The following is a 14,520-nucleotide window of genomic DNA, read 5'->3' on the forward strand; positions in this document are numbered from 1 at the left end:
AGGGGCTCTGTGAACCCCGGATGAAGTCCCAGGTCCTCCAGCTAACACTGGGTTCTTGCCCAGGAGAGATGGTCAAAGGTGCCAAATATTGTAGTGTTGACAAGGGCAAAGCTGGTACATTTAAAAAAAATTGATTCTACAGAGTAAGGAAGGGAGATAGAGATAGAGAAACATCAATCAGCAGCTGCCTGTATGACCCCCACTGGGGGCTGAGCCGGAAACCTGGGCACGTGCCCGACCGCGAATTGAACTGGTGACCTCTTGGTACATGGAACGACGCCCAACCTACTGAACCACTGTCACCATTAAAAACATTTTCCAGGAGCACAGGCTTAGCGGTGGGGCTGCTAGCTTCTTGGTCTGTCCTTCCCCACGGAAGAACTGTATGTCCTTGGCCAAGTGGCACGGCCTCTCTGAACCAAAGCACTTCAAACAGCATTTAGGACAGAATAAACACCCCCAAACCATAGCACTGATGACCATGAGTGTTTTCTTGTTTTTCACAGAAGGCACATGTTTACCATTTTTTTTTTTTTAAGAAAAAGGAATCATAAGTGAATGCATTGATACTTATCTATTATCAGAATGATACATGTTTATTTACAAAATCACTTCCTAACTTCTTCCTGAACCTCTCACCATGAGAATATTGCTGTTTGGTTACTTTAAAAATGGTGAGAGTTTCACAGGATTCCCTATTGTTAGCATATTCTTGCTGTGTTTTGAATCAGTTCTTTTACTTATTAGGTTTTTGGGAAGAAGGTTTAGTAAATTTAATTTCTGTTGCTTTTAATTATCTCCGTATCCTCCACCAAAACTCCGGTGCCACAGTCAAGCGTTTGCACCCGTGACACCACAGAGACGGCTGGTCAGCCCACTGTGCTTAACCTCTCCCCTTCCAGAAGCCCACGCCTGCATTTATGGTCCGGGCACACGATCCTGGTAGCTAATCCTCTGTGTTACTGCCTCCCACGCCCCACACATGTGGCTGTTAGTTACGCCACTTACTGAGTTTCCTCTTCCTGAACTCATCTCCACACCTGTTGTAAAAAAAAAAAAAAAAAAATGAATACAAAGCAAGAAGGCAGCAAAATCCCCAAACAAGGGCATTCCAATTTTGAACATTTTTAATTTTCCTGTGCCACATAACCATGAGCTATAGTGTGTCACCGATCTATGGTATAATTAACTTCTTGTCTTTTGTTCCTTCTGAATTTACATATCCAATTATCTTTCTATTTACTTTCTCTTGGTTTTGCTACGTTGACTAAAACTTTTTAACGAGACAGTGTTAATGGGTTTTGCAGTTCATTTGTAAGCAGCCGGTTGTTGGAGGCATTTCAGGATGAGGGAGTGCTGCAGCGTGACGCTGTGAGGTGTTCCTGGCAGGACTGGCGCACCCGCGTTCCCTGCCCATCAGGACATCTGCAGAGGCAGACCACGCGGATGAAATAACACAGTGTCAGGAGTTGCGGAGAAGACGCAGCAAAGCAGACTGCATGGAAACAATGCCGATTTCACCATCCTCGCTCCACCGCACTGGGGCAGTGAATCAAAGTCGGCGCCAATTCCATTCAAGTGGCTGAAAGCAGTGTTTGCCCCACCGAAATTTCTGCTTTGATCCGAAAACTCGACTCAATTCCCACTTTTCCTGTCAAAGTCAACACGGTGAAGAGTCTCAGAAATGGAGAGTCATTCTGACGGCATAGGACAGCAACCTGTGGAGTTCCTGCAGTATCCAGTGTGAACGGGATAAACTCAGAACGTGCGCCAGCGACTTTAGGGCTCTGGTTCTGGCCTCTCGGATGAGACTTTTATAGATGGCTAATTAATGTGCAAGGATGACTTTTCTAGTCACCAAGAAGGCAAACTCAGCTCTGATTTGTACCAACTGCATCACCAGCATAGGCCTCGGCATCGGACAGCTCCGTGTTAAAGTGAGTGTGCCTACACAGCTCTGTAGGAGGAGAGTTGTCTGCTTTGTTAGAAGGGAAAGGAGATGACCTTCCTGTTGCCAAGCACTGGAGCCATGACTGCAATTTAACTGATCAGATGCAGTTTGTTCGAGGAATTACCCAAGATTACACGTGAATACCAGTTGGGATTGAGGTCCATAGGTAGACACTCACCATACGCTGCGAGAAAACAATTTGATTCAAAAACAGAGAATGTGAGATAGTTGAGAAACATATCATTAGGAAAGTTTATTCAAACACTCACGCAGAGATATCCCAGCATCATTTATTCTCTTATTCCCAGGCTCCAACCCTCATCCAGCCCCTTCTCATTCTTAAAGGGAAGGCAGTTCTACTTCAAATGTAATTCAGAATAGGACCCAGCTCTCTGATTTATGCAAAGGACATAAATCCACAAATCTGCCTGGATACTTCTTCATTCAGAAGTGATTGTATGCAGCTGCTGTTTCTGGCAAAATTAAAAGGCAGTGGAAGTGGAAGTGACTGGATCATAACGGCAATCATTTTTCCTTCATTAAGTCCATCAGGTCACCTTCTATTCCTTTCTCACTCAGCTCGTCCAAACTGTAGTACCGATGAACGATCTTCTCGGCGGTGACCACCACGACTCGGACCCCATGGGTATCGTTGCCCAGCTGGCACCCGATGGCAGATGACACCACAACATCAAGGTTCTGGTAGGTACCCCCGGCATTCCTGTGGTAGTGGCCCGTGAACACAGCTTTGACACCTGCAGGGAAGGGAAAAAACATTAGGGGGCCAAGGATTTCCATTTAGGTAACGGAGGGCTCCACGTTTTCTTGTTTGGACAGTAATATATTATTATATTACACACATACTATTATTCAGTGTATAATAATTAAGAGGCAGCATATGTGACATCCAGAATCTTCAAGGATAGCTCATACATACAACTAGAGGCCTGATGCATGAAATTCGTGCACAGGGCTTGGCCCTCACAGCCGCGGTGGCTTGCCTTGGCCCTCGCAGCCCCGCCTTCGTCCGAAAGGTCGTCTGGCCGTCTGGTCTAATTAGCATATTATGCTTTTATTATTATAGATGTTATCATATTTGTCCTAATAACCGGTCCAGGAAAGTATTAGGGAAAAACAGACAAGGAACAGAAGGTGAATGATGGGGAGAGATGACGAAGGCTGAAGGAAATCTTTTGAGGGCATTATGAGAGCCATACGATCCAAGTTATATGTCTATGAAAAATAATGTCGATGGAGTTCTAGTCAAGATAGAACAGCACGTTCAATATTTAATGTACATCTTCCCACCTCAAACTTAAAGCAATGATGGATAACACATAAAAAAGAAAACCAAAGGACAGAGGCAACCTTAACATCCAAATGAATAATGCTATGGACCAGAAACAAAATAGGAAGGCAGAGCAATGAGTGGGGTTACTTTGCTTCTGGGAGTTAAGCTCTTATGGTAAGATATGGAGACTGAAAGCACTTTCTGTGAGAGGAAGAAATGAAGCCTGACCCCCGTTTGAAATAGAGGTGGCGGGAGTGCCTGTTTACAGGAGGAGACTGAAGAAAACTGCTGTTGCCTGTGGCCCGATGCCCAGGGCCAGAGCAATGCTGTGCTGGTATGTTAAACAAGTATTTTGCACACATTCACATACACCTGATTTGTAATGTTTCCTAATCTCCATGGTTTGAACACTCTTATCATGGCCATTTTCAAATGACCAACATGATGTTATTGAACCGGAGCAGGAAGAGATGCCTGGAGCACTATGCTATAGTGTTTCCACTACACGAACACAAAGGCTGCAACCTTGAGAGCATGGATATTAGTAATGTATGGCAAGACAAGTAGAAAATGCTAAGTTTTAAGTATTTATTACCTTTACTGTTTAATATAATTTACTTAATTATAAGTTCGTATAATTTAAACAATGGCTGTTTAACAACCAGCTCACACGATTCCTTAAAATTTAATCATTGATTTTTGTGAGCTGGTAGGAGCTTTCTCTAGCACACCACTGGGCTAGGGCTTATAGCAGCCTATGGTCTAGGGAGGAAGGAAGACACAGGCTCAAGTCTAGGAACTGAAACACATTTTCCCAAGAAATCACTATATTATAAGGCCTGGCCCTGGATGGTGGCTGGGGTGGAAGTAAACGAAACCATAGAGAGGGAGAAGTTAGTCAAGAGGGAAAGTAGGAGAAAAACAAAACCAAAAAATCTCTTACTCAAACTGAACCTGAAATTTAAAAATTCCACCACCCATGAAGAAATCTCGTGCTAAGTAAGATGGTCTACAAACTCTTCAATTAGAAACACAAATTCATTCCAGATTAAATCAATGATATAAAACTGCCTGGAAAATATTTTAAGTAAGTGGGCTAATTTAAGTAAAGGACTAATATCCATACTTGTTATGAAGCAAAATAGGCATAAATTGAATGAGAATAGTTAATAAAAATTTAGAAATGGTGGACATAAAAGACATTGCCATTAAAATTTAAAACAAAAGCGACTCTCAGCAAGTGGCATAGATTCTAGACTTGGCACTAATCAAAGATCTCATGTGGTATTAGTGAATTAAAAGGTAGAATTGAGGAACTGAACTGAAGACGACATGGAGACCCAGACACAAGTGATATGAACAAGCAGTTCAAAGAACCTGAAAGATCGATTAAGAGGTATCAATGGGTTCTCAAAAGAAACTGAACAGGAGAAACGAGTAAATAGTAGTAAGACTAATTTGAAGAAATAATAGCTGGGAGTTTTTCATATCACAGTAAAATTGTAGAGCATGAAAGAGAAACAAGCTTAAGATAACATGGTAAAATATTACAAAGGAATGGCAATTAGATAGGGGCATCTGAGCAATAACAGAATCAAGGAGTTATATCTTCAAAATGTTGAGGGCAAATAACTACACACCTCAAATTTTATACCTAGCTAAACCATCATTCAAGTTTAAGGGCAAAATAAATACATGTTTGGACACATAAAGACTAAAAGTTTACCACTTCCAAACCTTCACTAAGAAGACATAAATAAATGGAAGGCTATACCCACTTGTGGAATGAAAGGATTAATATTGTTAAAATGTCTTTACTACCTAAAGCAATATACAGATTCAATATAATCCCTATTAAAATGCAAGTGGTATTCTTCTAAGAATTAGAATAACTAATCCTAAAATTTATATGACACCATAACAGACCCTGAATAGCCAAAGAAATTTTGAGAAAGAACCAAGTGAGAGGTATGATGCTCCTTGATATCAAACTATACTATATCACTACAGTAATCAGAACAGCATGGTACTGGCATAAAAACAAATATATAGATCAATGGACTAGGAAAGAGAGCCTAGAAATAAATCCTTGCTTATATGGACAATTAATCTATGACAACAGAGGTGATATTCAATGGGGTAAAGACAGTCTCTTCATTAAGCAACTTTGGGAAAACTAGACAAATACATGCAAAAAAAAAAGAAAAAAAAAGAAAAAGAAACTAGATCACCTTCTTATACCATATAAAAAATAAAAAGAAAATAAGTGAAGGACTTAAATGTAAGACCTGAAACGCTAAAACTCCTAGAAGAAAACACAGGCAGTAAACTCTCTGACATAACTCATAGCAACATTTTTTTTTTTTTGGATATGTCCCATCAAGCAAAGAAAACAAAAGATGAAATAAACAAAGGGGACTTCAGCACACTAAAATGTTGTTGCACAGTGAAGGAAACCATCAACAAAACGAAAAAACAACCTCCTGAATGGAAGAACATATTTGTCAATGACACATCAGATAAGGGGTTAATACCCAAAATATATAAGGAACTCATATAACTTAACACTAAAAAAAAAAAAAATCCAATCCAAATAAAAAATGGAAAGTGTACCTCAATAGACATTTCTCCCAAGAGGACACACAGATGGCCAACAAATGAAAAGATGCTCAGCATCACTAATCATCAGGGAAATGCAAACTAAAACCACAAGGTATCATCTCACACCTGTCAGAATGGCTATCATCAATTAATCAACAAATAAGTGTTAGCATGATGTGGAGAGGGAACCCTCATACACTGTTGTGTGTGGGATTATAAACTGGTGCAACCACTGTAGAAAACAGTATAGAGGTTCCTCAAAAAATTAAAAATAGAGCTGCTGTATGATCCATCAATTCCACTTCTGGGCATTTAGCCAAAGAAACAAAAACACCTATTCAAAAAGATATATGCATCCCTACATTTATTATAGTATTACAAGTAATTGCCAAGATATGAAAGCAACCTAGATGTTCATCAATAGATGAAAGAAGATGTGGATGTATATGCAATGAAATATTATTCAGATATATAAAAAGAATGAAATTTATCATTTGAGATAACATGGATGGACCTAGAGAGTATTATGCTAAGTGAAATAGGTCAAACAGAGAGAAAGACAAACACCACATGAAGGAATGGGAATACAGAAAAGTTGCATTTCATGTAAATATAATGAATTTGCTTTCATACAAAATTTTAACAATTGGAAAGGAACATTATCAAGAAAATGAAAAGATAACCCATGGAAGGGTCTAATATCCAGAAAATAAAGAAGAACTCTTCCAATTCAACAATAAAAAATAACCAGAAAGGCTTGTGGCCACCATTTATGGGACAGAGAAAGCATAGGCTTCTAGAGGGGGATTAAATCTCGCCACAAAGTATCCAGAAACCAGTTAAGATAGGTCTCAAGATGACACCCTTCCCACCTTCTATGTGTTTTGTTTTAAGTATAGGCTTTAATAATTTGTTCAAATTTTTTTTTGCATTTACAGGAAACTTAAAGATTATTTATAAAAGATTACAACTCTTTTAGGAATTATTTGGTTTTGCACATTAAGAGGTCCATACATTTATTAGCTCTTTACAACCTTCAGTTCATCACAATCTATTACAGTGCATAACAAAATATGCAACTACTTTAAAAATAAAACATAGCTTTGAACTGAGTAGGGAAGTAAATGGGATTTCTTACTCTGGTTTATCTTGAGGTGCTTTAAGTGTGATGTCAGAAGCTTTTGTTAGGTCAACGAAAATGGAGAGCAAAAGAGAATGGAGAGAATTGACATGGAGCTCGCATCTGCTGTGGCTAAATCTTTTATTACCTTTGATGGCTGGTGGGATAATGTTGGAAAAAAGTTTATGAAACCTCTGGACATATTTTGCTCCACTTTTCTCAGGATTAAGGATTCTGGGAGAACATTAAGAATGAGATTGCAATAGAAAATTGTCACTTTGAATCTTATTGATTATTCAGAAATTCAAGCTGATTTGTGTTTTTATAAGTAGGATTCTATTCACGATATACACTGAGTGGCCAGATTATTATGATCTCTGAATGCATAATAATCTGGCCACTCAGTGTATAGCCTATATAATAAAAGGCTAATATGCAAACTGTCACCTTGACCAGGAGTTTGACCAGCAGGCAGGCCAGCCAACCGCCCATGTCCCCTCCCCCTGGCCAGGCTGGCCGGACCCCACCCATGCACGAATTCATGCACCGGGCCTCTAATATATACATATATATATATATATATATATATATATATATATACACACACACACACACACACACACACACACACATACACACACACACACATACACACATACACACACACACACACACACACACACACACTGAGTGGGCAGATTATTATGCGTTCAGACAGCATAATAATCTGGCCATTCAGTGTAAATCTAATTCATTCTTCCTTTTAATAGCTTCTTTAGGCCTATGAAATTTCTTCACTACATTTAATAGTTGTCCTATCCCTTCCACCCCCAAATCATTTTTTTTTTTTTGTCATTGGGGCTGAAGAAAAAAACATTTTTAAATTACTTTTTTAATCTTTATTGTTGAAAGTATTACACATGTCCCCTTTTCCCCCCATTGACCCCTTCTAGCCATCCCCCTGCCTTCACCACCCTATTGTCTGTGTCCATGGGTTATGCATACATGCATACAAGTTCTTTGTTTGATCTCTTACCACCCACCGCCTTCCCTCTGAGGTTCTACAGTCTGTTCCATGCTGTTATGTCTCTGGATCTATTTTGTTCAACAGTTTATTTTGTTCATTAGATTCCACATGTGAGTGAGATCATGTGATACTTATCTTTCTCTGACTGGCTTATTTAGCTTAGCATAATGAAGGTAAACATTTTCACACACACCCACCCACACACAACAAAATAACCAAATTGCTAGATGGGAAAATAATTTGAACAAACAGTTCTCCAAAGAAGGTATACAAATGACCAATAAGTACATAAAAAGATGTTTAGCATCATCAACCATCAGGGAAATGCAAATCAAAACCACTAGATATCACTTCACAACCACTAAAATGACTAAAATAAAAAAGATGGAAAATAACAAGTGTTCGCAGGGATTTGGAGAAACTGGAACCCTCATACAGTGCTGGTGGGAATATAAAATGATGCAGCAGTTTTGGAAAAACACTTTGGCAGTTCCTCAAAATGTTAAACATACAGTTACCACATGACCCAGCAATTTACTCCTAGGTATATAAGTCAAGAGGAATGAAAATGCCCATTATTGCCAAAAATTGTACATGAATGTTCATAACAGCATTATTCACAATAGCCTAAAAGTGTAAACAAGCTAAATGTCCATTAACTGATGAATGGATAAACAAAATGTGGTACATCCATATAGTGGATTATTCAGTCATAGGAAGGAACAAAATACTGACACATACTACAACAGGGATTGATCTCAGAAACATTATGCTGAGCAAAAGGAATTAGATACAAAAGGCTACATACTGTATGACTCCATTTCTATAAAATGTCCAGAACAGGCAAATCCACAGAGAAAGGAAGATTATTGCTTGTCAGGGCCTGGGGAGAGAAAGGGAAGGTGACTGACTGCTCACGGGCACAGCGGTTCCTTATGGAATGGTAAGATGTCTGCAATTAGACAGTGGATGGCTGCACAGCCTTGTGAACATATTAAAACCAGTGCATTTTATACTTTAAAGGGGTGAATTTTATGGTTTGTGAATTATATAGCTCAATAAAAAAGTGCAGAAAAAAAAAGGTAGGGGAAAGGGAGGAGGAGGCTAGAATGATCCATGTGGTAACAGATTAGAGTTTGACACATCAGAATGAACTCATGTTTAGCTTAATATCGAAGCAAATGGTTACATACAGAAATATTTACAGATGTGTAAACACACAGGTTAGCATCCAGACACACATTTCTTTGCTCTGTCAGCTGGGAGTGCCTGAGAAGCAAGGCCACATATTAGCAATGAGCACGCCTAGTATCCAGGTCTGGGTTTCTCACACCATTCTCCAACAAGACAGATGATGGATCCATGGAGAAATGGCTGACTGGAGGGCTGGGCAGGAAATTTACTAGCTGAGCCTGGGGTATCTTGCAGAGCCGGGGAAATAAGCAAGTGCTCAAAACCTCACAATGCTGGAGGCACGTCTAATGGACACGGTGGGCAAACATAACAATTTATGAAAACAAAACTAGTATTAAATTATAACTCAAAGTATAAAAATATCCATGAGTCCAACTAATGTAAATGATTAAGTAAACAAATACACCTGGGAGACAGATGCAGATCTCCCCTACTGAAGAGTAGCTACGAATTTACAGATGTTCTGCCCTCAAGGGGGTGGGGCATATTCCCCCGCCCTCAGGTGTGTGAGGACTGTGCGTAGTGGCCACCTTCTGAGAGTAAGTTCCAGTGGAGAAACTGAACAAACATCAGCAGTGATGGTAAGTCATGTTGACAGATGTGACCCTGATGTGATTGTGACGAAAATGGCACTTTACCTGTGTGGTTTTCACCAAATCCATGACCCCAGCATGAAGAAAACATCAGACAAATTCGATACATGCTGACCAGTGCTTCTCAAAGCTGTCAAGGTCACTAAACACAGGGCAAGCTGGAGAAACAGCCACAGCCACGAGGAGACAAGGCTATGCGCGGTATGCCAGATGGGATCCTGAGCAGGAGGGCATTAAGGAAAAAGTAAGGGAATCTGACTATGGACTCTATGTAATATCTATTTGCATAAGATATTAACAGTATGGAAAGTGGGTATGGGGTATATGGGAATTCTCTGTATTGTATTGGGAATTTTTATTGTAAGTCTAAAATTGTTCCAAAATTTAAACTTTATTAAAAAACACACATGTATAATTTCCAAAAGGACAGAAATGGAATATGTCGCTTTTAATCAGCAAAGCGGGGGGGGGGGGGGGGGGGGAACCAACCAAACAAAGTATTTTAAAATGTTACTAACACAAACGCTGGCTCTGGTGCAGAGGAACTGGACACGCCTACAGTCGGCAGCCACTCTGGAAAACCGCCTCGCAGTTTCTTAGAACTCTGAACATGCAACCACCATATGACCCAGCGACGGAACTCTCGGATACGTGTCCAGAGACACGGAAACTTCTGTCCACTCAAAAATCTGTCCCTGGATATTCACAGCAGCTTTATGTGTACCAGCCAGAAAACAACCTGCATGTCCTCTAACGGGTGGATGGTTGAACTACCACATCCACACCAGGGAATACTACTCAGCGATACAAAAGGAAGGAACCACTGATACAACAACTTGAATGGCATCAAGGAAGCATGCTGATGAAAGAAAGCCAAAAAGATTTCATGCTGTGTGATTCCATTTGCATCACATTCTTGACATGACAAAACTATGGATATGGTTGTTGAGGTAGGAACAGAGATGAAAGGATTGGGGTGGGGGTGGCTGCAGGAGGGTAGCAGGAGGGACCTTTGTGGAGATGAAGCAGTTCTGCATATGACAATGATTCAGAAAAGCATAAAGGAAATATGTTCAAGATGTTTACAGCAGCTGCGGCTGGTTAGTAGGATTCTGGGAGACTTTTGACAGCGCTCACACCATAGCTGCAAGCATGTGGCAGGAACCGAGACCCACCTGGGCAGGTGTGGCTGTCTGCCAGGTGAGGTCCACAACTAGGGGTGGGAAGGAAGGTGACCCAGGATTCCCCGCAGCCGAGGGTGGGGAGACACCGCTATTTCCATTTACTATTACTAGATGCAAACAGATACACCACATTTCAGAGGGTAATGAGATGCTCTCTTCTCACTTTGTGCCCTTGACCCAACAGCACCATTTTTGTAGAAATGTATCCTTCAGAAATACCCAGAGAAGACTCCTCAGATGTAGGTGTGTGGCGTCTGTGGGCAGAAATTACAGTACAGTGTCCATTGAGGCACTGTTTGTAATGCTCATGGATGGGAGAATGGAGAAGTTATAGTACGTATGTTAAAAAAAGAGGCAGACTAACATATACTGACATTGAAAGGCACCAAATATTCAGTATGAACAGGAAGATGTGTTTTATGATCCTGTTTTTGTAAAAAAATAAAGATGGCATATGTGTAAGAGGGAATGTGTTTATTGCCACAACTGACTGGGAGAGAAATACACGAAACTCCTCATAGTGGTGATTTCAGATGAGGGTGGGTGGGTGGGGTCGGGGAGGGGCAGCACTTTCTACATTTTTACTACTGTAATGTCCGCCTGGTCAGGAACTGATCTGGTGATCACGAACAAAACACCAAGGTGAGATGAGCAGCTTAGAGGTGGCGTGGCAGATGGACCAGGGAAAGACGACAGAAGCGCTGGAGGGGCCACCACTCCGAGCCCGAGCTGTGTGCCCAATGGGTCCTCGTTGCAAATGGAGACGTGAGCGGCTCCTGACCCCTCCGGCTGAGCGGCTGAGGCAGTGACTGCCTCCTCGCTGCCTTCCAGGCTTTCCAAGCCTGCGGCCAGCGGAGACCAAATGGGCATGTGCTATTAGTGCCGCCTGAGGAGCTCCTAATGGCCGGTGGGAAAGCACTCAGCAGTACAATTCTGTTGTATGCTAAATTATGTTTATGAAATTTGGCTCTTTATGCCTAATTCATAGTTGCAAACTGTACTATTCTGGAAGGCATGTTTGGCAATTTTGAAAGTTGCTCGCATTAGCTGTAATTAGCTGTAAAAACTCATTTACGTTCAAATTTCACGCCATATCAATCGGCATTTGCAGAGACAGGATCATTAATGGGGATTGTTTGGGGGGCGGGGAACTTTCAGAGCTGGGCTCCTCTGCAGTGTCCGGCCCCATCCTCTTCCCTCTCCAGGCCCCCAGGGCTCACCATTTATTGTTAAGGTCCCAAGCCACAGAAAACATGAGGATTCTTACAGGAGCAAAGATGCCTAAAGGGGACTAGAAAAGAAGCTGAAAGAGGTGTCAGTGAGCAGAGCCACTGTGTCCAGACCCTTCTCCCACCCCCACGCCCAATACCAGGGACTGGACATTGGGAGTCCAGATGAGGGTGAACAAGGACCGACGCAACGGTCATGTAATAAGTGAACAGAGGGAAGGTCAGGCAGGATTCCAAGCTCCCACCGGGCCTTGCAGACCGTTCTGTTCTTTGGAACCTCTGGCAGCTTCCTGAAACTTGTGAGCCCCGATTTCCTCATTTGTAAGATGAATAATGACAACACCTGTCTCATGGGTGGCAGGTTTGGAGGAGAGTTTGGGTGTAACAATAGGTGCTCATCCCCCACCCCCACTACCCCCCCACCTCCCCCCACCCCTGGCCAGCTGCTCACCGCTGGAGTGGGACAGACTCCACGTGCTGGAGCTACAACGTGCTGGCTCTGCGACATGCAGGCTCTTGTCTGAGTTCCGGTCCTGCCCCTTTTACACCGACAGGCCACAGGGACTTGTAAGAAGTTTTACCAATCTTGGCTTTCTATTAGCTTTTGATAGGAAAGCAATGATTCACGACTCAGTGGAGGCAGAAAATGTATTAATAAGTCATGGTTTCCCTCACGGGGGATTGATTTTAGCCGTGTTTTCCAGAGTTGTGCAGAATTTCCATTCGGCTGTCCATCAGTCATCTGGCCAACATGCCTCTGTGGGTCCTTAATTGAGTGTTACGTATAGGCTGTTTGTGAATTATGAACTGCGGCACGGAGATGGCAAGCACCTTCTCAGATGACCACTAGATGAATTCCTGGCAAAGGCAGCCTCTGAATCAACTGAGGACCACTTCTGTGGCATTAGCTCCATGTTTATTTCTCCACGGTATCAAGTCATAAAGATGCTATAAAAGCTATTTTTAAGCTGTCTTGATTCAAATTCATTTCAAATCAACCAGAGGATTAGGATGCAATCTCTGTATAATTTAATATTCTAACTAGAGGCGCAGTGCATGAAATTCGTGCGGGGGGCGGGGAAGGGGATTCCCCTCAGCCCAGCCTGCACCTTCTCTAATCTGGGACCCCTTGGGGGATATCCGACTGCTGATTTAGGATCGGGCTTAAACCAGCAGTTGGACATCCCTCTCACAATCTGGGACCACTGGCTCCTAACTGCTCACCTGCCTGCCTGCCTGAATCCACCTAACTGCCCTCCCTGCTGGCCTGGTCACCCCCAAATGTCCCACCCCTGCTGGCCTGGTCACTCCTTACTGCACCCCCTGCTGGTGTGGTCGCCCCCAACTGCCCCCCCTCCTCCGCCAACCTGGTCACCCCCAAGTGCCCCTCCTGCGGGCCTGGTAGCCGCATGCAGCCTGCTGCTCAGTCGTTTGGTTGCCCCTCACTAAGCCCCTGCTGGCTTGGTCACCCCACGCAGCCTATTGCTCAGTCATTTGGTCACCCCTCGCTAACCTCCCTGCTGGCCTGGTCACCCCACACAGTCTGTTCAGTCGTCCGTTCGGTTGTTATGGATGCGATGGTTGCTTAGCCTTTTATATATATAGATATTGGAATCTGCCTTGAATCAATCAGGAAATCGGGATCTACCTCAGGACAATTTTGATATTAAAAGCTGGCTTCTTATTGCCTTTGTGTGACTTAGGCCTGGATAGCTTCTACCTTCATCCTGCCTGGGTATGCATTTGTGAAAATCCCATGTACCTTTCCATCACCGTGAAAGCTCTGTCATAAATCATTAGTCACCCGAATTCATTGTCTCAGTGGTAAGGAATAAAAAGTGACTCAAAAAAAAGCAAGGAAAGTAAAGTGAAAGAGAAAGGCAGGGTGTGGCCACACAGAAGCAGGTGGAATAACCCTTTCTGCAGGGAAGGAACTTCCTCAGCAGGCAACCAGGAGGCCGCGGCCACAGCCTGGTGGCCAGGCAAAGGGAGGACAGGTGTTTCCTCGGCAGGGCTGCCAGGCGCAGCTGCTCCTACGAAATGAGGGTCAAGGCTCATTCAGCCAGAGGTTTTTCACTATGAAGTCCCAGCTCTGAGCTGCTAATTTGGGAATTCTACATTCCAGTATATCACTCTGAGTTCCACCGCGTGTATCTCCCCTAATGCCACGGGGCCCGGGTCCAGGACTGCCAGGGAATGTGGGGAGGAAAAGGCCGGTCACGTTCTCTGAGGGAGGCGGGATGCTGCTTCTTCAGCCAATTTCGGGGAACAATCATTTGCACGAAGCTCCCTCTTGCTGGAGTGTAGTGGGGCACCCAGATCGACCTTTC

At 42.7% G+C, this 14,520-nt stretch overlaps 1 protein-coding gene across 1 annotated transcript in view; it reads right to left on the reverse strand.

The window, feature by feature from the left end:
* Positions 1-1,105: 1,105 nt before the first annotated feature.
* Positions 1,106-14,520, reverse strand: part of CPPED1 (calcineurin like phosphoesterase domain containing 1) — a 115,967-nt gene continuing 102,552 nt past the window's right edge. The window contains exon 4 of the mRNA XM_079796803.1: positions 1,106-2,706. Coding sequence (XP_079652929.1) covers positions 2,477-2,706 — 230 coding nt within the window. The 3' untranslated portion in view covers positions 1,106-2,476. The remainder of the gene's footprint in view (positions 2,707-14,520) is intronic.

This window comes from Cnephaeus nilssonii (assembly GCF_951640355.1).
Source record: "Cnephaeus nilssonii genome assembly, chromosome: 2".
Classification (NCBI taxonomy): domain Eukaryota; kingdom Metazoa; phylum Chordata; class Mammalia; order Chiroptera; family Vespertilionidae; genus Cnephaeus; species Cnephaeus nilssonii.